Source organism: Orcinus orca, chromosome 16 (genome assembly GCF_937001465.1).
Source record: "Orcinus orca chromosome 16, mOrcOrc1.1, whole genome shotgun sequence".
Taxonomy (NCBI): Eukaryota; Metazoa; Chordata; class Mammalia; order Artiodactyla; family Delphinidae; genus Orcinus; species Orcinus orca.
The window spans coordinates 66648070-66672277 of NC_064574.1; the positions used below are offsets into that span (position 1 = coordinate 66648070).

The window sequence follows — 24208 nt, forward strand, 5'->3', positions numbered from 1 at the left end:
TATAAACTCAAACTGTGCTTTGCCATAAGCAGTGGTGGATTTAAGATAGAATTGAAATGATTTGGATTTTTTTCCAAATGAAAAAACACTTGGACATCACAGCGAAAGATCAAAGGTTATGCTAAAGGACAGATTCTGTCTGCTGCCCCTCACTCCCCAGTTACCTTATGGAGGTGGACCCAAGTCAGGCATGAGTTATCAGTGCTCAGTGGGGCCAGTCAGCTAGCCAGACAGACACTGATGGATAGGTTCGTGTCCTCCTCTGAGCTGCCTTTGAAAGTCTGGAGGCCTTTGCAGCCGAATACCAAAGAGATTTTGAAAAGGGTTTCTTCCTTCCTTATAACCTGTGTTGAAACCCTAAACAAGTGTTTGCTTCAGTTTTACAGAACACGGGGATGCTCTGTTCTTCTGGATATACCAGAGGCCTTTATGTTCCCCTCTGAAGGTGCCCTAGGGGACCCAGGTACTTCCAGTAAAAGAGTTTTTTAGACCCTCTGAAGCGTGGTTAAAATCTTAGGATTGTAAAATACAAACAGTGAGTGAGTATTTGAAATGAAGATTGCCAGTAATTTATTCATTACATCAGAGCTGAAGCAATTTAATCTAATCTGTATAAGTTGTTTCCCTCCATGGACGTGAAGGTGTCTTGTTACTCTGCACTTTGAAATCTCACATAAAGAGGTTGTTGGTTTAGGTTTGTGTCATTTGTAGAAAAAGAATGAATGATTTGAATATCTCCTCCTAAGCTGTACTTATACACAAGGTGTCAATGATTAAACGTCTGGACTGACATGATTGCATTGTAGAACTGAGAATGTGATTTTTGAATCCTTAGCTGTCAAGGTCAATGTCGTCAGGCTTGGTCTTACCACCTGCTGTAGTAGAAAAGATTCTGCTGGACCCTGTCAGTGGAGCCTTTCTGGTTGTTTTTAGTGGTACTGAATATCTCAGGTCTTTGCTTACTCATTTCTTTTGAGAATGGCTGGGTGCCCAGACCTACAGTGTGGTTTTTGGGCATTCCCTTGAACTTCAGTCCTCTGACTGGCTTTTGTGGACCTTGGACAGGAAGGGAAAGAAAATCAAGTTATTTTGCTTCTATTAAGTGTCAGGTACTTTAAATATATTATCCTCTCTAATCCTCAAAACAACTCTTGGATGTGGTATATCCCCATTTTACAGACAGAAGATTGAGGCTGAGCAATGAAACTTGCCCAAGAGCACAGTTAATAGATGGCAGAGTTGGATTTTGAAACCCTGCTCTGTCTGGTTTCAAGGCCCAGGCTTTTCCCACTGTTTCATGGTGTCTCTCCTAGGAATCCTTGTTGTCTGAGGGGCTGTGAAAGTAGACTGCCTTCTTAATGGCAGACTGTCCCCATTCTAGTGGACGTCTGTGTAGACATTGAAATTATGTAGCTGAGTACAAAAACCAAGTTGTTCTTGCAGTTTGTGAGTTAGATAAAGATGGGACAAGCGCTTGAAGTTCTGGCTTTCATCCAGTTTGTGCATGCTTAGGTCAAGTTTAACATTGAAAAAAAAAAATCTTACCTGTGGTGTCTTTCTTGTGACACCAGCCAATTCTCTGACACTAACTAGGTGTTCTACAATTCACTTCTGTTTGACACTACCCGGAGTTAACAGCCCAGAGACTTAAGGGCTCCTTCCTGCAAGACTGCCCTCACTTCACATGTCAGCTACAAGTTGAGGGTCCACAGTCTACCCATGCTTCTGTTGGACTTGTTTATAAACTCTGTGGTTTCCACAACCCCCATCAGGTTAAATAACTTGCTGAAATGACTCACAGAGCTTAGGAAAACACTTTACTTCTGCTTATGGTTTATTATAGAGGATACAGCTCAGGAACAGCCAAGTGGAACAGATGCATAGGGCAAGGGGTTGGGGGTTGGAGAGGGTGGCACAGAGCCTCCGTGCCCTGTCCAGGTAAGCCACCCTCCCAGCGTATCGATGTGTTCAGCCACCTGGAAGCACCCAGCCACCTGGAAGCACCCAGAACCCTGTCTTTTAGGAGTTTTATGGAGGTTTCATTACCAAGGCATGACTGATGAAATCTTCGGCCTTTGGTGATTGAACTCCATCTCTAGCTTCTCTCCCCTCCCTGGATGTTAGTGGTGGGGCTGAAAGTTCCACCCTGCCCTCCCGGTCATCTCCTGAGCATACAAAAGGTGTTTTATCACTCCTGAGTTTCTCTAAGGTTTTTAGGAGCTCTGTGCTGGGAACTGGCGATAAATACCAAATATTTATTTTTTATTAAAATCAGGAAGTTGGTTTTTTAAAATAACTCTCTAATTCTGATTTTACTAATGTGCGCAAGTCCTTTGTATTTTGGAAGAAAAGACTATTATATCATATACCACGTGTTTGACTAGTTGAGGAACTCAAAAAAATAATTTCAGAAAAACTTTTAACTGTATCCCTCAGTCTGATAAGCAGATATAATTTTATAGGGAAATTGCATTTCTACTTTAAAGGAACGATTCATCAAACAAGGTTATATAAAGATGAGGAGATTTCCATGGCCTTAATGAAATCTTTAAGACATGACTTAACACTTCATTATGTTGACTAGCTGGTACCCTGTCATGTCTACCTGATTTGGCCATTTATTGTTTGGCTAATTATTAGTATCTCTACAGTCTTGTTGCTAGTAGGGAGAACATTGCTATTTACTGTAACCTCTTTTAGAAGATGTTATGTTTAGTTATCACATCCTATTTCACACTTGGCATCAACAGATGACTGCATGGCATAACTCTGGCTTGATTAGACTTTGTTATTTCAAAGATTTCCTTACTTATTTCCATTGAACAAAACTCAAGCAAACTTTAAAGGGAGATGCTAGCTCATAAGATGCTTTTTCAGACCCTGTGGTCTCCAGCTGAGGAGTACAGCCCTACAGTAGGGCTGGCACACAGTCCTTCCAATGTGAACCTTTAACAGGCATGATACTTTGTTCTTGCCTGTGCACATTTGTCTCTGTAGTCTTTGAGGAGCACACGTTCAAAGAACTCACCTGCTTGAACATGTGCAGAAGCCTACAGACAGGCCACTTAGTGAGAGCTCATTAAAGCTTTTCATTTAAGCTGGGTTGTCTGGAGAGAGGTAACTCCAGGGGGACTGCCACATGGTTGCATGGGCTCCTGCACTGACTTTCTGTCAACATCTTAAGGGCAAGGTGACTACGTATTTAAGGCCTGAAGGTCCTGGCCAAGATCACGATGACATTACTTGTTTCTCTGGGTTTCTGATTTTTTTCCCTCCTCTGGAATGTAAGTTCCTGGAGGCCAGTGAGTCCATCTTTAATTTTCCCTAGACCACTTTTGAGCTGGGATGGTTAGGAAATGCTAATGAAATTTTCTGCGTAAGCCCATTTAGGGGTTCTTAAGCAGTGGTGATTTTGTACCTTCAGGGACACTTGGCAATGTCTGGGACATTTTGGGTTGTCATAACTGGAGGGTGCTACTGGCATCTGCTGGGTACTGGCTAAGGATGCTGCTAAACATCCTGCAGTGCACAAGGCAGCCCCCATAACAAGGATTGTCCAGCTCCAAATGTCAGTAGTGCTGAGGTTGAGAAACCCTGGCCTAGTGTAATTTAGTTGCTATCTAGATCGGATTACCTTTAGACACATTTAGTCAGTCTAACTGGCCAGAATAGTTCTGCTTTCTCAGACAGATACACTGGGTAGCCTGAAGCAAAGAGAAGCTTCTTTGAAAGAAACTCATAAAAAAACCACATGCACCTAGAACAGGAGCTTGAATCAGCTGGGAGTGCTCAGAAACCCCAGGCTTCCTATTCATTCAGGAGCTATAAGGTGGGAAATGAAATGTGCTCTGCCAGGTGCCTGGTACAAGGTAGGCACTCGGTGTGTTCCTTCATTGCTTGCTCTGCTAATGCAGTTTTGTGGTGGGTGGGTAGCTTAACTACTATTTACAGAATTGGGTTTAAGCAAGGCCTTGCAAAAACCTTGAAGTTTTAGAAATTGATGAAACCCAATGACACCTGTCTCCATGGTTATCCTTGTGTTCTCTCCAGGATTTTACTAGAAACTCTAAATTTTATCTGTTAGACTGCCTGTGATTTTTAACAATAATTGTTAAACAGATGAACATTTATTGTTCATCCGTATCTGTGCCAGTCACTGAAGTCAGTCATTGTCCCTGACCTTTTATGGCGCTTTCTGTCTACTGGGAAGATAGACACCGGACATGCAATTATGTACAGGTGTTCAGTTCAGTGGTTATAAATGTTACTGAGGAGACTTGGGAGATGTGAGAGAGTATTAGAACAGGGGATCCATCCTAGTCTGGAAGTTCAAGGGAAACTTCCTTGAAGAAATATTTAGGCTTAGGTCAGTTGGGGTGGTGGGAAATGTAGGAGACAGCGAATACCATGCGAAACAGCCTTGGGAAAGGAGCCTTCCAGGAAAAGAAAGAAGGGTACAGTGTTGTGACATAGTGAGTGGCTGGGTGTTATGGGTTGGTAGGGAGTGTCGTGAGGTGAGGCTGTGGACACAGAATGGACAATCCTGTAGGGCCTTGTAAGCCATATTAAGTATTTTGGATATTAAGACTTCTCTGAAGCAGGGTATTGACATGATTAGATTTGCATTTGAAATTTGCATTTTTAAAGAGATATGCTTGACCACTTAAGTTTTCTAAGTGTACAATTCAGTGCTTATTAGTATAGTCACAAAGGTGTACAACCATCCTCACTTTCTAATTTTAGAACATTTTCATCACTTGATACAGAAACCCCATATTCATTAGCAGACACTCCCCATTGCCTCCTCTCCCCAAACCTTTGGTAACCGTGATCTACTTTCTACTTTCTGTCTCTGGACCTGCCTATTCTGGACAATTCATGTAAATGAAATCATGTAATTTGTGGCCTTTTGTGACTGACTTATTTCACTTAGCATAATATTCATAGTTCATGTTGTCTCGTGAATCAGTACCTCATTCCTTTTTATGGCTGAAATAATATTCCGTTGTATGGATCAATCACATGTTGGTTATCCATTCGTCAGTTGATGGACATTGGGGTTGTTTCCACTTTTTGGTAGTTATGAATAATGCTGCTATGGAATTGACATTAGTATCATACAGATGGTCAGGAGGAACATGGAATTCAACCTTCATCTTTAAAGAGAAGGGCATTACTCCTTTTTATTCTGTAGCACAGTCTTTTCAGTGAGCATTTTCTTTTCTGAAAGATTTGTATGGCAGTAAAGGTTCAACCACATGTGTTAATGTTGATGAATTGAGAGAAATGCTGTTAAAAACTTGAGTTTTGGGGAGCACTTGAAAGCATTATTTGCAGTTAATGGTGCCAATTCTTGCTTAGTTCTGGAAGTCAGAGTCTGTTATTGTTCTGGTTGTCCATTTACAAGTGGATGCCAAAGAATTCTTAGCTCCTCTGTTCCACTTGAATGACTTCTTGTCCACGTTAATAGAATGTACCTGATTGCCTATTACCAAGGTGATGGCTTTCATCTTGATTAGTCATTTCAGAGAATTAAGAGAAAATAAAAGTTAGAATGGCCTCAGTATTACAGAGTTCAGAATGTGAACCAGGAGGTCAGGCATATAATAAAAAATGGTTTATGACCTGCACTGGGGCATAACTTCAGGCACAATGAGTGTTAAGAATTAGTTAATGATTAAGCATGAACGTTTTCAGACCAAGGAAAAAAGTGTAGGCAGTGAATGTAAGAAGCTTCAAAGCTTATCATGTAGAGTGGGAAAAATAAAAATAGTATCAAGCTGAAGCAGTTTTGGTAAAAGTGTTTAATGGTAAATTAACACAAATCAGTCAACAATTGGAAAGATTTGGTTTATCAAGTCAGGGCACAGAGTTCGTAAAAAGATTAGTTAATCTTTGAAATCTTAATGTGCCTGTCTGCTTCTTTGTATTGGTTTATAACTGGTTCCTTTCAATGTTAGTGTCGGGAATATTACCCAAAATTTCATTCAATATTTAGCAAGCTTAGGATGACTGTAAAATTGGTCCATCAATTGTGCAAGCAGTTACAGGACACCTACTGCTGATGAATGGTCGTGTTTGTCAGGGGGAAGCAGGTTACTTTTGGCTACTCATTGGGAGAAATTGATTGTTTCTTAGTGGATAACAGATTAATAGTAACTGGTCTACTCTGCAGTTTCATCATGGTACTTAATGGACTTACATTTATTTATCAGGCCATGTCAGAGGACTTTATCTCATGGCTATTATTATTACAGTAGTCTCATGTGTCTGGTCCTATATTGAGGATTGGCCTGCATTAACTTGCTTAATCCTCTAAGTAACCTACCAGGATAGATAGAAACCAGTGACATCTCTAGTCTACAGATGAATTTACAGAGGCTCAGAGATTAAGTGACTTGTGTGAGCTCATACACGGGAATGGCTGAGCCAGGACTTGATGATGAGCTCACTCTAGAGCTGCGGCGCCCTGCAGGCTGCTTACCCCCTTCTCTGGTATACTAACGCTAGATGAAAACGGGACACATTTATCACGGAAGATTACATTTCATCCACAGTTGAGGTTCTTGAATTTTGTTCTAAAAGTGTGTTCTGGTTAGAGCCTATTCCTAGAAATCTGGTTCTTAGCATGTTATTACTTTGTCTTCTCATTGGTTGCATGTGACCTTAAGTAACTTCTTTTTTTTTTTTTTTTTTTTTTGCTGTACGCGGGCCTCTCACCGTGGCGGCCTCTCCAGCTGCGGAGCACAGGCTCCAGACGCGCAGGCCCAGCGGCCATGGCTCACGGGCCCAGCCGCTCAGCGCCGGACCGGGGCACGAACACGTGTACCCCGCATCGGCAGGCGGACCCCCAACCACTGCGCCACCAGGGAAGCCCCTTAAGTAACTTCTTAATCTTTCTCAAACATACTTGGCTCCTGTCTAGTAGAATGTTATATGACCTGGTAAAGCGCACCTCAGTGTTCCTAAAGGTCCCTATTTAGCCCACAAGAAGAAGCGCAGCTTAATCTGGTCACTGGAATATTAAATTCTGCTGTTCCTCCTCCGCTTACTTGATTTGTCTGGTGGTTTCGAGTTAAATCATTGCATTGAGTGACTGTTTTCTTATCTAAAAACAAGGTTAATGTTGGTAGTTATTGCCTTATGTTGAACCCCAGTGAAGGAGAGGCCAACAGTTTTCCTAATCTTGGGGTTCAGGGGGATATGGTGACAGAGTTTTGGGCCAGGAGTCAGAGCACTTGGACGGTGGCCTGGCTCTGTCACTTACTGAGCTGCATGACTCGGAAGCCTCTTCACCCTTCCCCCACTCTTCTCTGCGTACCCTGAAGGTAATGAGAATTAAACCAGGAATTATGTATGAGGAAATACTTTATACCTTATAGGTCATATAAGAGATGATGATTATTCTTAAAGTGCCATGAGATTATAACATTTGGAAATCTTAGATTTAATTTAGTCTTCTATTTTTTGTTTTTGGACTTCTTAGATGACGCTTCAGTTGTATGTTTTCATTTTTTTTCTTCTTTCTTTTTAGTGGTATGCGTGCAACAGAGAGAAATTATGTGAATCACTCCAGGCTGTCTTTGTTCAGAGTTACCTTGATCAAGGAACACAGATCTTCTTAAACAACAGCATTGAGAAATCGGGCTGGCTGTTTATCCAATTATATCACTCTTTTGTGTCATCTGTTTTTAGCCTGTTTATGTCTAGAACATCTATCAATGGGTAAGTGAATCTTGGATACTTTTTTCTTTATCCTTAGGTCTAAAAAAAGAAAAGGAAAACGAAAAGTTACCTTGTTGAGATGTTGACCACCTCTACAGCTACAACACTTCTAGTCAGAATCCTTGGCCCAGTGTCTCAGCCTCTGCAATTATGCTTTTAAAATTCACTGTAACTTGATCTTGATAAACAGCCTCATTGGTCTGTATTTCTGTGATGGGAATCACAGTGCTTCCCACTTTGATGTGCACAGGAATCACCTGGGTATCTGGTTAAAAGGCAGATTCTGAGTCAGTAGGTCTGGGGTGGGACCAGAGATTTTGCATTTTTAACGTGTTCCAGGTGATGCCTATGCTGATCTATTAGAGAGGAGCAAGATGGTTGGAACCATCTTAACATAGGCTGAAAAGTAAGATCTTTGCCTTAAGCACACTTCCCAGGAGCAAGTTTTTTTGGGAAGGATCTAATTCAGCCCAGCAGTGGATGGTGGCTTGTTCGAGTGAAGGGTTCTCCATCTGTTCTTTCTTTCTTTCTTTTTAAAAATATTTATTTATTTATTTCGTTGTGCTGGGTCTTAGTTGCAGCAGGCGGGCTCCTTAGTTGTGGCACATGGGCTTCTTAGTTGTAGCATGTGGGCTCTTAGTTGCGGCATGCATGTGGGATCTAGTTCCCTGACCAGGGATCAAACCCAGGCCCCCTGCATTGGGAGTGTGGAGTCTTAACCATTGTGCCACCAGGGAAGTCCCTCCATCTATTCTTACATAATGTTTAGACTCACCAGAATTTTGTAAACATTGTGGAATTCTCTATCCCTAGAGTGGTTCTCTCATATAAGTCTATGGAAGAAGCTTTAGGAATATTTTTATCCTTTCTTGGCCAAATTTTCAGACACCGCAAAGCCTAAGAATCCAGAACTCCAAAGAGAAAAGCAGGGCTCAGTGCTTGAAAAGCCTGTTGGACCACTTGAAGCCACTGGCTGGGCCCACTTTTTCTTCCCTTGAGGTTTGGAGCCAGCTTCTACTGAATGTCTGGATCCCCAGTCTATCATCTGGTCCTTAAATATGTTTTCAGGAACCATGAGCCGTTTCTCAAGATTTCTTCATTGTTTATATGAAATTGCCTTAAATTTGCTTTAGCAAACAGTTGTTATTTTTGTATTGGTAGTTGAGTTTAAACAACTTGGTCTGACATTTTGTTTCTAAAATTCACGGCATTGAATTTCTGTTCTGTACCATTTATTTTTTCGCTGGGAAAGCAGACAAGTCACCACAGCAGTGATTTTTAACCTTTTGGGGGCCCTGTACCTCTTTGAAAGTGATATAAAGTAGAAATTCTCTCTTCAAATAGTCCTTACATTCAGCATTTTGCATATAATTTAGGGAGATTTCAAACTCTAAACCGCTTCCCCCTACCTCTACCCTGTTCGCCCCTGGTTAAAATTCTCTGCTCTGGGATTTCACAGTTCGGTCAAAGGGGCAATAAGATTAATAAATCCGTTTTGGCTTATCTTATCCACAGCTCTTCTGCTTTTCTTTTTTAAATAACCCTCATCCCCACCCCTTCATCCCCCCTTGGCACCCCTCTCCCCCAACAAAACAAAAACATCTCTTGCCCTGTGTCCTATTCTCAGCTGGAAGCTTAACTTTGAGCCCATTGGGAATTTCCGTCTATGGCAATGGAAGCTTATTACCACAAGTGGCTGTCTCTTATAGAAATAATTACTATGGTAACCTTTTTTTAAAGAATATTTATTTATTTTATTTATTTTGTGGGTTTTTTTGGCTGCGTTGGGTCTTAGTTGCGGCATGCGGGATCTTTGTTGCGGAATGCGAGATCTTTTCCATGCGGTGCATGGGCTCTTTGTTGAGGCTTGCGGGCTTCTCTCTAGTTGTGGCGTGCGGGTTTTCTCTCTCTGGTCGTGGCACGTGGGCTCCAGAGGCCATGGGCACTGTAGTTTGTGGCACCCAGGCTCTCGCATTAAGGTGTGCGAGCTCAGTAGTTGTGGCTCGTGGGCTTAGTTGCCCCTCGGCATGTGGGATCTTAGTTCCCCGACCAGGGATCGAGCCGTGTCCCCTGCATTGGAAGGCAGATTCTTTACCACTGGACCACCGGGGAAGTCCCTATGGTAACCTTCTTGAATTAAAAAGATAAGGTACTTATCGACGTCCTTTACTGGGAAGGGGAAGACCAAGTAAGGAGAGACTTGATAGCTGTTTTCAGAGTTTATTTTATAAGGAAGATATTTGTAAGGAGGTTTATCTCCTCTGTAGACTTTAAATCTAGAGAGAACTTAGAGAACGTAGGATGTTTTTTTGCGCACACACACACACACACACCAAAAAAATACATCGACATCACTAACTTTGGGAGTTAAAGACAAATTAGAGAGCCATACCTCTCCGTGGTATGTGTTTGCTGGAAACCTTGTACTGAGCAAAAGTCAGTGTCTTGGTATTTTAAGTAGGATAATTCTTCATTGTGTGGGACTGTCCCACACATTGCAGGAAGTCTGACTTTTCTGACCTTGCCCTCTAAGTGACAGTAGCACCCTCAAGTAATTGTGACCACCCAAAACTCTTCCCACCTACTCCCAGGGCCCCTAGACACCAAAATTCATCTAGGCTCGATGAATTTAGATTTTTTTTTCTTTTGGCAGTTTAAATCTTTTTGTGTAGCCTCTGTTGCTCATGATCTTTGGAAATAGGACAATGCTTCTCTCTCTCGTGCCTTTCAACCTGAGCTCTGACCTCAGATGACCTCTAGCTCTAGAATTTTATGATTATCAGGTCAAGGGTCCTTAGACTCCAAAGAGATGGCTAGGGAAGCCTGTTATTTTAAAACTGGGAACGTTTAAGCCATGGAACTGTTTTGCAACTTACCTTTGGTCCTATGGCAAGTTAGCACCAGCATTTGAAACATGTACCCCCAAGCCTGTGACCTCTCTTAGCTCTTGTTCTGACTCTGGCTCCCATGTGAAATTTTGTATAGCTCTTTCAGGAAGTTCAGCTCCTTTTCTCAGATTTCTTTTTCAGCCTGTTTTCCCACTGGAAGATAGGAACAATTGAGGATTAAAAACAACTTGTCTTTTAGGAGATGTTTTCTCTGGGAGCTAGTTGTATTGGGTGAAAGTCTCTGAGGGTCCCCCCCACCCCATTTTTTAGCATTTCTGTAGGGCAGAAGATTTACTGCAAATATATTGTTAGATTTGGTTGACCTCTTCTAAGGGAAAGGGGAGGAGGAGTTTGTTATATGAGCTCCATATTTTAATTTTTTCCTGAAACTGGTCTTACCAGGAACACCCAGTTGCACACGTCCTTCCAGTCACTGTGTAACAAACATATTGCACCTTAGGATTATTTCCAGAAAGCAGCAGTATGGTACAGATTTCCCTGCCATTTCCTAGACCAGTGGTTTTCAGGCTTTTCCAGGGTCTGAAGAGGAAGCGCCTCAGGAGCTGCTTCAGGCTGCAGAGAAAGGCCCAGGAGTGGGCTGGCAGCAGCGCTGAGGCTCTCAACCTCATTTCAGCAGCAGTTCTCCTGTTACATTTTACATTGTCCATGAGTAACGTCTGCTTCATTTAAAGAAACGGTTCTGCTGCTTAAAGGAAGTTTGAGAATCCCTGCCCTAGACAGACTGGGATTTGAGAGCTAGAAAGCAAGTTCTAAATAGGGAGTGCATTTTATTTCTCAAGATGATGCTTCCTCAGGACTTGGTTTGATGTGTAGCTGCTTTTAGGAGAGCTCTCTTTGATCTCCATTTTAACTCCTCTTTTTTCAAAGGCATTACTATGTTTTAGATGTTTTTTAGGATTTTTAGAAATAATAGGACCCAGCCAATTGTATAACATACAAACTGACACAAGTATGAATCTACTTTTTAAATGCAGATTAACGGATATCACAAGGACCACTCTTCCTCTTTTCTCTAGTGTCTCTTAAAAATCTAATACCTAGAGCTATTTTTTATACTCATTGTTCAGTTTCATATTCTAAATGGCTTTTTTCCCCTATTTTCTTTTTCTGCTTAGTGTTATTGGCTAGTGTTGTGGTCTGATCCTGTTGGCCTGTCATTTTTTTAAACCGATATACATGTTTTCTATTAATCCTTCCATCTTTCCTTCCTATTTTGACTTAAATTCTTCACATTCATCTTTTTTTTTTTTTTTCTTTGCGGTACACGGGCCTCTCACCATTGTGGCCTCTCCCATCGCGGAGCACAGGCTCCGGATGCGCAGGCTCAGCGGCCATGGCTCACGGGCCCAGCCGCTCCGCGGCATGTGGGATCTTCCCGGACCGGGGCACGAACCCGTGTCCGCTGCATCGTCAGGCGGACTCTCAACCACTGCGCCACCAGGGAAGCCCCACATTCATCTTTTAATTTCTTATATATTTTTTCTTCCCTTCCCACCTTTTATTCCTCTCCTTTCCCCACTCTTTTTGGTGTATTGTTTGCAGCCTCAAAGGCAGACGATGATATCTAGAGGTGTTTTCTTATTTTATTAACTTTGCTTTTTAATCATAAATCATATAGAAGATATATATTTTCATCGTATAATCGTATAAAATAAACATTGTGTAAGTTCAGAAGGCTGTTGGTGTTGAGTCACTACTTTGTGTGGATGTTGGGTGGAAGTGCTTAGCTTGTATAGAGTCATCCATTTTTGTCCTCTTTTCTTTTCCAGGTTGCTAGGAAGAGGCTCAATGTTTGTCTTTTCACCAGATCAGTTTCAGAGACTGCTTAAAATTAATCCAGACTGGAAAACGCATAGACTTCTTGATTTAGGTGCTGGAGATGGAGAAGTCACAAAAATCATGAGCCCTCATTTTGAAGAAATTTACGCCACTGAGCTGTCTGAAACTATGATATGGCAGCTTCAGAAGAAGAAATACAGGTACAATTTTTAGACATGGTTTAGAGTATATTTCTTGGTTTTAGATGTATTGCTTCTTGAGATTATATTATTTAAAGAATATAAATCAGAAACAATTTCCATGATGAGGAATTAAAAAAAAATCTTTCCATATTACAGTTGACTCTTGAACAATGCAGGGGTTAATTCACGTATAATTATAGTCAGCCCTCTGTATCTGCAGTTCCTGCACATCTGCGGATTTAACCAACCATGGACTGTGTAGTATTGTAGTGTTTACCTTTGAAAAATATGGGCAGTGTATAAGTGGACCCAGGCAGTTCAAACCTGCATTGTTCAAGGGTCAACTGTACAAGTAAGTGGAAATTGAGAGAGAAATCATCTTTCCTTGGCAGTGTTCTTCTGAACTAGAGGTTTTGTCACTGTAGGAAGGAAAAGGGTGGGTGAGAGACAGCTTGGAGATCAGATGTAGGGACTTGTTCCCTAATTTGAATCTGGCATTCTCAAATCTTGTTTTTTGTTTATTTTTTTAATTAAAAAAAGCTTTTTAAAAATTGTGGTAAAAATATGTAACATAAAATTTACCACTTTAACCGTTTTTAAGTGTACAGTTCAGTAGTATTAAGTATATTTGCACTGTGGTGTAACCACCATCACCATTCATCTCCAGAACCTTTTTATCTTTCCCAACTAAAACTTTGGTACCCATTAAACACTGATTCCCCAGTCCTCTGTCCCCCTGGCTCCTGGCAGCCACCATTCCACTTGCTGTCTTTGTGAATTTGACTATTCTAGGAACCTCGAATAAGAGGAATTGTACAATATTTGTCCTTTTGTGATGGGCTTATTTCATTTAGCATAATGTCTTTAAGGTTCATCCATGTGGTAGCATATGTCAAAATCTCCTTTCTTTTTAAGGCTGAATAATATTCCATTGTATGTATATGCCACATTTTGTTTATCCATTCATTTGTCGATGGACACTTGGGTTGCTTCTACCTTTTAGCTATTGTGAATAATGCTGCTGTGAACATGGGTGTACAGATATCTGTTTGAGTCACTGCTTTCCCTTCTTTTGGGTATATACCCGGAAGTGGAATTGCTGGATCAAATGGTAAGTCTGTGTTTAATTTTTTGATGCATTGCCGTACCTTTTCCACAGCAGCTGCACCATTTTACGTCCCATTGCAATGCACAAGTGTTCCATTTTCTCTACAACTTCACCAATACTTGTTGTTTTCTGTTTTTTTGATAATATCCATCCAAATGGATGTGAAGTGTCAAATCTTGGTTTTTAGACCATCTGCTGCTTGAGAGACTTAGGAAGAAGGTTATTCTTAATTCAGTATGGATTCTATTGAATGGGGGAAGACGGTGCTGAGTATGGAATGGGGGAGGTGGAGGTAGAGCCTGCTTCCTTCTCTGATATATTTGAAGCTGGGCTTAGGCTTAGAAAGAAAGGAGAGAATTATGTACTCCCTCACTTTCTTACCCAGCTAAGTTCCTAAGTAGGAGACTATCTTAGGAACAGACTAACCCTAGAGACAGAGCATTAGCATAGCTCTTGGAGCAGGATTAGATTTAAATTTTGGCAAAACATGGACATTTTTAGCCTGGGGAAGAGAAGACCAAGTAGGAAGGAGGGGAAGGGAAGATTACTGTAAATGGGTATTTAAAGGGATTTATATGGAAGGAGGCCCGCCTACCCCGGGCCATGGCCTTGCTTGTTTGCCTGACATTCAAACCCTTCTGAGACTAAATGCCCAAAAGGAATTTTCAGTGAGACTTCAGATGTTTGAATTAGTGATTCAGTATATGTAGAGTTTACATGTTATGTTACCTGATAACCTTGTACACCACATAAAAAATACTTAGTTATTGGGAATTCCCTGGCAGTCCAGTGCTTAGGACTCGGCACTTTCACTGCTGTGGCCCAGGTTCAGTCCCTGGTCGGGGAACTAAGATTCTGCAAGCTGCGTGGAGCGGCCAAAACAAAACAAAACAACTTATTTTTCTTTCCCTAATAAATATTTCATACGCCAAAATCTGTTTGCAGTTTGATAGGGAAGTTATACTGGTTGACACTCTCTTCATAATATTATTAGTATGAAATAGAAACGTATTCACAAAAGCGGCAACTTTTGGTACAGTTTGACATTTTAATGGGCAAGCAGTATCTTACTAAGTTTAGGGTTCGCCTAATCCATGATGGCAGGGCAGACTTTTAGCTTCCATGTTTTTTTTTTTGGCTTCTTTTTGGGAGGTAGCTGTTTTTTGTTTCTCTTCAATATCTGGGCTCATGAAAAACTGGCTTTTTAGTAAAGGTTCTGGATGTCATTTTTGAAATAAACCCATAAAACAGAAAATGGCCAGGCTTTCCCTCTGTTTTGCCAGGATATTATTGTTTATGCCAGAAAACCTGATTGTAAAATTTAAGGATGTGGCTTTGATTTTTAAAACAAAACAATAAATTTTCTCTACATTGCTGGTATTTTTTTTTTTATTTAGGATTTATCAAAATACTGATTGCTTTGTTACTTCTCTAAGGAAAATGTATTTTAAATCCCCCTGAAGGTAAACTATTACTTAACTCACTTTCTTGAAAATAATAACCCCCTGAACGGACGCCTTTCTTCTAGGGTTAGAAATGCTGTTTTGGAAGAGCCATAGACATTTAGGAAGGAATTATACAATTACTTTTTGATTGTGTGTACTAATGAACAGTTCCACAATTCAAATGACAATAAATAAAAACTGTTGTTTGGCAGGAAGAAAATTTTGGCAGCATGGTTACCTTCCTTAGTCTGCTTTACCAAAAGTTAACGTGAAAATTTGTTGACATGATCTGAATGGTGGTTTGTAGATAGTGGAGGAAACAAGTGTGTGGCAAGATGCGGACTGGCAACGTGGACGGGTTTGGAATTAAGTCCGCACGGGCAGTTCACCCAAGTGTGTGGGGAGTTCAGAAGGAGTTGCATATACATTTTTGACACCAGAGAACAAAGATCTTTAATGTAAATTTGAAAGATGCTTGACTTTAATCCATTATCTATAGGTTATCTTGATCTACAGGGATCTTTCTTGAAAGGAAAGGAAAATATTGTGGTTAATTCTATTTCTCGTGTTCATATCCTCTTTTCTTTTTTAACAAAAAGATACTGGAGACTGAAGGGATGGCCATTCACTCTCAACCCACCACCCTGGAAGCATTTATTCAAGGAATGATTGTTAGGTTCTTTCTCACCTTATATGGAGAGAGCAGGTTCATTGACCTGAATAACATACTAGGAGAGTTTCCAAGTTGTAATTTCTACTCTGCTAGAGATTTACAGTGTGACCTTGGACAAGTCACTTCTTTCATTTTTCTCATAAGAAGAGGAAGATTCTAACAACTTGTTAGGATTCCTGGGCTAATATGCAGTTTGAGTGGGGCTGATAAATATGTCTTCATCAGTGGAACTGAGTTTATAAGTAGAAATCACAAAACAGAAGTAAAGATGAAGTTGGACCTCTATAGGTATAGTTTTAACTGTCCCGGTATTAAGGCTATAATTTTCTGTTATGAGCATGTGTTTCTGTCTTTCAAAATTACCAACATGGAAACTACCTATCCTCAAATAATTCTGAGATGGATTTAGTTAGATTATTCTAGATATTTTTTAAAATACATTTATTTATTATTTATTGGGTCTTCGCTGATGCGCGCAGCCCCTCTCCAGTTGTGGTGAGCGGGGGCCCCTCCTCGTTGTGGTGCGCTGGCCTCTCATTGCGGTGGTTTCTCCCGTTGCGGAGCACGGGCTCGAGATGCTTGGGCTTCAGTAGTTGTGCCTCGCCGGCTCCAGAGCGCAGGCCCAGCAGCCGTGACGCACGGGCCCAGCTGCTCTGCGGCATGTGGGATCTTCCTGGACCAGGGCTCGAACCCATGTCCCCTGCATTGGCAGGCGGATTCTTAACCACTGCACCACAAGGGAAGCCTGCATTATTCTAGATTAAAACATGCTGATGATGTTGGGTTCTGCTTCGTTTTAGATCAGGCCTAATTTTTTTTTTTTTTTGGTTTTTTAAATCAAATATATAATTTGTCTTTTGCAAGTTTATGAATTTAAATTGGCTGTTTGGCTAAGGTATTAATATATAAATAGTCTTTCTTTTTAATTGTTCATTTCTGCTTTTAAAATGGGAATTGATGACATTTTTATCCTGAAAGTAGAGTCTTCTCTCTAGTTTAAATGAGCTAAATACAGCTCCTAAAATCATCATTGCAGTCACAGTTTCGATACAACAAAGTGATTTTGGAGCTCTAATGCCCTAATTTCAAGCAACAAAGAAATCTGACTAGCTCCTTGAAGTTTGTCAGTTTTGCTTTGGAGGAGGCTTTAGTTTTTAAAAACATCTAGATTGAGGGATTCCCTGGTGGCGCAGTGGTTGAGAGTCCGCCTGCCGACGCAGGGGACACGGGTTCGTGCTCTGGTCCGGAAGGAAGATCCCACATGCCGCGGAGTGGCTGGGCGCATGAGCCATGGCCGCTGAGCCTGCGCGTCCAGAGCCTGTGCTCCGCAACAGGAGAGGCCACAACAGTGAGAGGCCCGCGTAGCACAAAATAAATAAATAAATAAAATTTAAAAATCTAGATTGAAAAGAAGATGCACCTGAGCAGTTAGTGTTTCTTTTTATTCTGCTATACAAAAATGCTCTAAAATGTCATTATACTGAGTTTTCCTAAACAGTCCTCATTATGCTTCTAGAATTTTCTAAGATATGTCTATCTGCTGAGCGTGATCAAAGACTTGTTTACCAAAGGTCCTTTTTCCTGTTTCCTTTTCCTCCTGTCTCTATCATAACATGCCTCACCTACCACATTCTGATTGGTATAACCAAGCAGGAGTGAGTAATTTATAGAATTGCCTTAATGGTGTGGCTAACAAAGCCTCTTGATATAGGGTCTCCTCCTCTCTGCGAGTAAAACATTGTAAAGGACTAGAAATGTTCTTAGGGCGAGAGAAGACAGGGAGGAGAGAGGGAGGGAGAGACTGAGTGTGTTCATGAGATACTGAGGGCTGAGAGTGGTGTGTGAACTATGTTCTTCGCTTACTGTTTTAATAGGATGTCCTGTGCTTTATCTTTTTCTATATAGTTATTTAGAGATGAAGATTCTAGAATATGAAATAGTATCTCTCTCCTGGGAATAGAGATGTGCTCAAAAGACATAAATGGAAATTATCTTATACCACTCCTAGCCATTCTTAAAAATAGGAGGGACCCTAGGAATAGAAAACATGAATATATGATGTCTTCTACGATTACATTCCAGTGAATGTAAAAGTAGGATTCTTTGTTCATTAACTGATGTTCAAGAATTGGATGCCCCAGTTTCATAACCATTTTTATCATCTTATATCTTCATATTTATTAAACATACTAGTTCTTATAAAGGAAATTTTGCATGTTTTGAGATTTGGAAATAGGAGAATTGCTAAATTTAAAGAAATACGGTTGTTTACTTTTGTATGGCCATTTTATTATTGCAAATATAAATTATAAATGAAGATTTTTGAACTTACTTTGATTTAGAAGACAAAATTAAAGTCTTTACTGGCATCTAAGTATTTTTAAAGATGTCTTTAAGAGGGTTTGTATCTTTCTGATTTTTCCAGAGTACTTGGTATAAATGAATGGCAGAATACAGGGTTCCAGTATGATGTCATCAGCTGCTTGAATTTGCTGGACCGCTGTGATCAGCCCCTGACTTTGTTAAAAGATATCAGAAGTGTCTTGGAGCCAACTAGAGGCAGGGTCATCCTTGCTCTGGTCTTACCTTTTCATCCCTATGTGGAAAACGGTAAGTGTGGCCACCCACTTACCAGCCTGTTATCCAGAATTGGTGCTTATTGGTATTTGTGATTCTGTGCTGTGCACAATTAGACATGGACTGGTATTTCTCAGAATAGCCTGGAATTTAACAGAGTACAGTTAACCCATGTAAAATACCACCTTGGTTAATGTTCGTCTTAATGTGGATTTTATAGAACTCTGGTACTCCCTTTGCAGTGGTAAGAATTAATACTCAGATGGATCTGCCTGCTCAAGATTGAAAGCCTAAAATGCTTTTAAATGGAGCCTTAACCACTAATTTATTAGCTTATGAGCTGAGTCAAGCAATAAATGATGCCTTTTAATCTACCTGAATATACCTGCCAAATGTTACAGCTGTTTCATATTTTACGTCTCTCGTCCCAGACTCTAATAATGATAAATGCTGTTGTTATCCATTTTTTCCTTTTGAAGACCATTTGTGTCCCAGCATGTATCATTTCTTTGACGTTTGGTGTTTTGATTGCATGGTCTTGCTCTTCAGCAACACTGAACGAAGAATATCTCAGAAGAAATGGTTTGATTTCATATTGCTTCACATTTACTTTTGGCCAGAGACATTCATTCATACTTGGTTTTCGCTTATGTGGTTTGCATTTTAGATCATGTTGAAAGTTATGACTTTAAACCTCTTTTGAATTTTCATAAGTTATTGTACAGTCATGTAAAAATTATTATATGAGTAATGCATGTTAATATTTTTAAATCTTTACTTTTTCTTTTTTACTGCCTTGTTCAGCTTTGGGTTCAAAAACTCTAAGAGCTTGTAGACATTTTTAAGAAATCCATTAGTATTTTGTAAGCATCGTAGTTATCAAATACCTGTGAGAGTCTGTGTCTTAAGGAATAACACTGAAGTTTGCTTATAACTGTGGATTTGTGTTGCCATTCACTTGCTCCTTCTTTTCTTCTTATTTTTTCTCCCTCAGGTCTTAGCCCCTTCTGATTTCGTGCTTGTCTTAACGTTTGCCGAATGGTTTTAGGTTTGTGTTGATGGTGGGGAAAATGGAGAATTCTTTAGACATAGGAGGGTGGGAAGGAGAATAGATAGAATAGATGTCCCCTCCCCCATCTAACTTCTCCATTCCTGTGTTGAATCCTTTTGTCATGGTAAAGAAAAAAACTGCTATAATGTGTGAGTGCCCATATAGTGCATATATGTGTTGTATAGGGGAAAACCTGGTAAATGTTGTCCTTGATAATTTAGCAGCCTGACCTTGTTTCAGTGCTGTTCCCTGTGTAACTAAACCTCGGCTCCATCTCACTGCATTGTAGTCACTAGTCATCAGGTTGTAAGGTCCAGTCTTCCTGTGTCCTGTTGGGCAACCACACGATGGAACTTTAATGCTACTTCCTGACATAGCAGGAGGTGGAAGAGCAGGGGAAAAAACATCAATCTAACCATGAATTTTATTTCCTTGTGGTTTTTTTGTTTGTTTGTTTGTTTTTTGTGCTACGCGGGCCTCTCACCGTTGTGGCCTCTCCCGTTGCGGAGCACAGGCTCCGGACGCGCAGGCTCAGCGGCCATGGCTCACGGGCCCAGCCGCTCCGCGGCACGTGGGATCTTTCCGGACCGGGGCATGAACCCGTGTCCCCTGCATCGGCAGGTGGACTCTCAACCACTGCACCACCAGAGAAGCCCTCCTTGTGTTTCTGACACTAAAAATTGAAAAGAAGTTAAACTGGACAAGAGGGCAGTCTCTAGTAAGGCCTGAAAACAAGCTCCTTGATTGTGGTTGCACAGTTGCCTGTTGAATCCAAGGAGTCTGGTGTGTGATACACAGCAAACTGAGCAGCGGAGCCTTGTTTGCTGTGGGTGACCTTTAGTGACCTATAAGTTTTGTAGACCGCTTGTGGCACTCTATTATTGCTTCCTTTCTCTGAGTCACTAATTAGATCCTGATGATTTCCATGTGACACTGTGTGAAGACCCAGGAGGTGCAAAGTGATCTTGCTGTGAGTTCATGTATATGGGGCTGGTTTAAGGATATGTGAGTGTACTTTACACACTTGGCTCAATTTATATTTTAACAAAAGCAGTTGTAGATGAAATGATTACTTGTGTAATTTTTTTTGATTTGTCTTGAAGTTGAACCACAGCAATTTTGTTGCTTAGGTTAATTTAGGGAAAAAAAATGCAAAATGTGTCTTTGTAATTTCAGTTTGTTTGGTTTGCTGACCCAATTCTGGTTGGGGGTTATTAAACCTAGTGAGAATTGTTTTAAGCATCAAAAAGGGGCAAAGTATGTAATCAAGAAAAGGAGACTTATTTTGCAAAAATGAACATTTAGTGATGTTTAATTTTTCAAAATTGTAATTTTTATGAAAAGGTAATTCATGGTCAGAAAGAGTTCAAGCAGCTTGCAAGAGAGTATAAAAGGAGGTTTCTTATCCACTCGTTACACAATCTTGTTCAGGTTTCTTGAATAGTTTTCTAAAGATAGTCTATGCAAATATGTGTGAACATGAAAAAATTGATTCTATAATTAAAGCCCATTATAAATAGTTTCATTGCCCTTTTCCTCTCAAGCATGTCTAGGAAATTATTCCTTACTAGTGCGTAAGTATCTACATCCTTGTCTACGTGTAAGCAGTGGTGTGCTGGAGCTGGTTTTACTGGCTCAGGAGAGCTGATTGTTATCTTGGCAGGAATTTAGTGAACTGGTTGTTAAACTTGGCCATTATTGAAATTGACCTCAATGGGAGTACTTACACCATGGAAATTGGCACACTCCACAAATAGTCTCTCCCTTCTCCTAGCTGATTGGTAAACCTTTACCAGCACACTGCTGGGCATTTGGTAACTTTACTAGCGGAGGCCTCTGTTGACTTATTACTTTTAGATACCAGCAGTTTGCTTTATAAATATTTACAAGTGAAATGAACATTCTTAGGCAAGTCTTTTGCACACGTGTAAGTAGGTATCAGGATGTTTTCTGCTTCAAGAAACAGAAGGAGCAACTAAAAGTAGCTTTTAAAAATTAAGAGTTTATTTTAGAAAAGTGATTTCGAGGTTGGTTAATTCAGTGATGAAAGTGTCCACTGAAGTTCAGAACTTGCTTTCATTTCTTCATCTTCAGTGTGTTGACATTCCCCTCGCAATTACAAAATGGCTGATGCAGCGCCAAGCATCATGTGTAGGCGTGACAGAGTCTTGGAAAGAAAGAGGCATTTTCTCCCATCCTTTTTTTTTTTCTAAAGTGATGGAAACCTTTTCCAGAAAGCTCCCTGGCACATCGCACTTTTTCCCATCGGTAAGGATGGGGGCACATGCCCTGCCCAGCCAACAACTGGCAGGCAGGTTAGGACAATTGTGCTGCAGGTCTGGGGAGGGAGTCTGCCCTGAGCATATTTACACTGTGAGACTGAGCTTGCGGTGAAGGTGGGAGGGATACTCTTATGGCACAGAATATCTTTATCATTTAAAAAGTGTATACTGAGTGATGCTGGAGATAAATGAGCGAAAAACATACAAATATCCTTGTCCTCATGGAGCTTATGTTCTAATGAGGAAGACAGACTGTAAACAAATGGCATGTTGTTGGTGATAAATGTTATGGAGAAAAATAAACAATAAAAGCAAAACAGGGGCTTCTTGGAATTGGGGGTTGGCTTTGGGCGCTATAATTTTAAAGAGGGGGGCTCAGGGAAGGGCCTCTCTTAGAGGGTGATGTAGGGAAAAGGCTGAAGGAAGTAAGGTTTATGGTTATCTGGATGATACATTTCTAGGAGTGGAACTGCTTGTTAAAGAGTGAGTTTTCCAGGGCTTCCCTGGTGGCGCAGTGGTTGAGAGTCCGCCTGCCGATGCAGGGGACACGGGTTCGTGCCCCGGTCTGGAAAGATCTCACATGCCGCGGAGCGGCTGGGCCCGTGAGCCATGGCCGCTGAGCCTGCGCGTCCGGAGCCTGTGCTCCGCAACGGGAGAGGCCACAACAGTGAGAGGCCCGCGTAATGCAAAAAAAAAAAAAAAGAGTGAGTTTTCCAAATAGCTACACTGTGATCCTAACACCATTTATTGAGTAATCATCTTTTCCCCAATGCTTTGAAATGCCACCTAAATCATAGACTAAAGTCCTATAATGTGTTTGGTTCTGTTCTCTGAAGATTTATCCTTCTATATGTGTACCAATACCAAAATACTTTAATTACTGTAGCTTTATCATGCTTGTTAGTATCATAGCACTAGTCTTTCTTAATCAGTTTCTCTTAGATTTTTCTTGGCTTATTTATTTAACAGATCAACTTTAGCACTAACTTGCCTAGTTCCCCTATATTTATCGGTTAATTTAGGGAGTATTGAGTGTTCTTAGCTAATAATAGGATGTCTTTCAATTTATTCAGTTATGTTCATTAGTAACAAAATTTTCTTCATAAATGTCCTGCACAAGTTTTGTTAGATTTATTCTAATGGTGTGTGTGTGAGATATTATAAATAGGAATTTTTCTTCCTTCATGGTTAAAAAAATAAAAAATTTTCCCAGCTTTATATAATTGGCAAACATTTTTTGTATTTAATGTGTTCAACATGATGATTTAGTATACAGTATACATTGTGAAATGATTGCTGCAATCAAGTTAATTAGCACATCCATTACCTCACATAGTTACCTTTTGTGTGTGTGTGTGTGTGTGTGTGTGTGAGATGAGAACACTTAAGATCTATTCTTTTAGCAAATTTAAAGTATACAGTTCAGTATTATTAACTGTAGTCACCAGGTGGTACATTAGATCCACAGAACTTTTTCATCTTATAACTGAAAGTTTGTATCCTCTGACCAACATCTTCTTATTTCCCCCACCCACCAGCTCCTGGCAACCAACATTCTCTTCTCTGGTTCTGCAAGTTTGACTTGTTTCAAGTCCACATATAAGTGTGATCATATAGTATTTGTTCTTCTGTGTCTAGTTTATTTCAGTTAGCATAATGTCCTACAAGTTCATCCATGTTGTCTCAAATGGCTCTCCCATCATATTTTAGAGTGGATATTATGCATACACAGACAAGCAGTTGTTTTGTGTGTGTGTGTGTGTGTGTGTGTGTGTACCAGTTTTGTAACCATTTACCTTATTGGATTATTTTAGTGTGTCCAGTAGTTTTCAGCATTGATTCTCTTGGGTTTTTTAAAATACAGTTATAGCATCTGCAGATGGTTTTAATACTTCCTTCTCATTTTTAGACTTTTTTTTTTTTTGGTACAAGTGAATTTGTAGTTATTTCCAGAAAATGTTAAAGAAAAAAATGGTGGAAATTTTTGCTTTGTTTTTTACCTTAATGAAAAAATACTTTAAATATGATTCTGTCTTTTGGCTTGAGATTGCTGTTTGGCTTGAGATACATATTTTTAAAAAATCCTATTTTATTAAGAGCTTAAAAAAATCAGGAATCAATGTTGAATTTGCCACCTGTGTTTTCAACATCTATAGAGATAGGGTTTTTCTCCATTGGCTTATTAAATTAATAGTACTTTTCTAATACATATCCACTCTTGCATCTCTGGGCTTAGGCAGAATAGTCTTGTATGTACCACTAGATTGTATTTACAAAAACTCTAAATAAAAATATTAGCATTAATATTATTGAAAAATGATAGTTGGTCTGATCTGATCTTTTATTTGGAGGATGTTATCTTTGTCATGTTTTGGTATCAATGTTCTGCTGGTTTTGTAAAAAATAATTTCTAAGTTCTTTCTAATGCTCTGGAACAGTTTAAATAGCATTATGGTTATCCGCTTTTGGAAATTTGG

At 40.2% G+C, this 24208-nt stretch overlaps 1 protein-coding gene across 3 annotated transcripts in view; it reads left to right on the forward strand.

Moving 5' to 3' along the window:
* Positions 1-24208, forward strand: part of METTL9 (methyltransferase like 9) — a 45534-nt gene that overhangs the window by 6086 nt on the left and 15240 nt on the right. For all 3 annotated transcript variants that reach the window (XM_033425962.1, XM_012532768.3, XM_004268567.3), the window contains exons 2-4: positions 7535-7725; positions 12404-12613; positions 18247-18431. In XM_033425962.1, coding sequence (XP_033281853.1) covers positions 7535-7725; positions 12404-12613; positions 18247-18431 — 586 coding nt within the window. The remainder of the gene's footprint in view (positions 1-7534; positions 7726-12403; positions 12614-18246; positions 18432-24208) is intronic.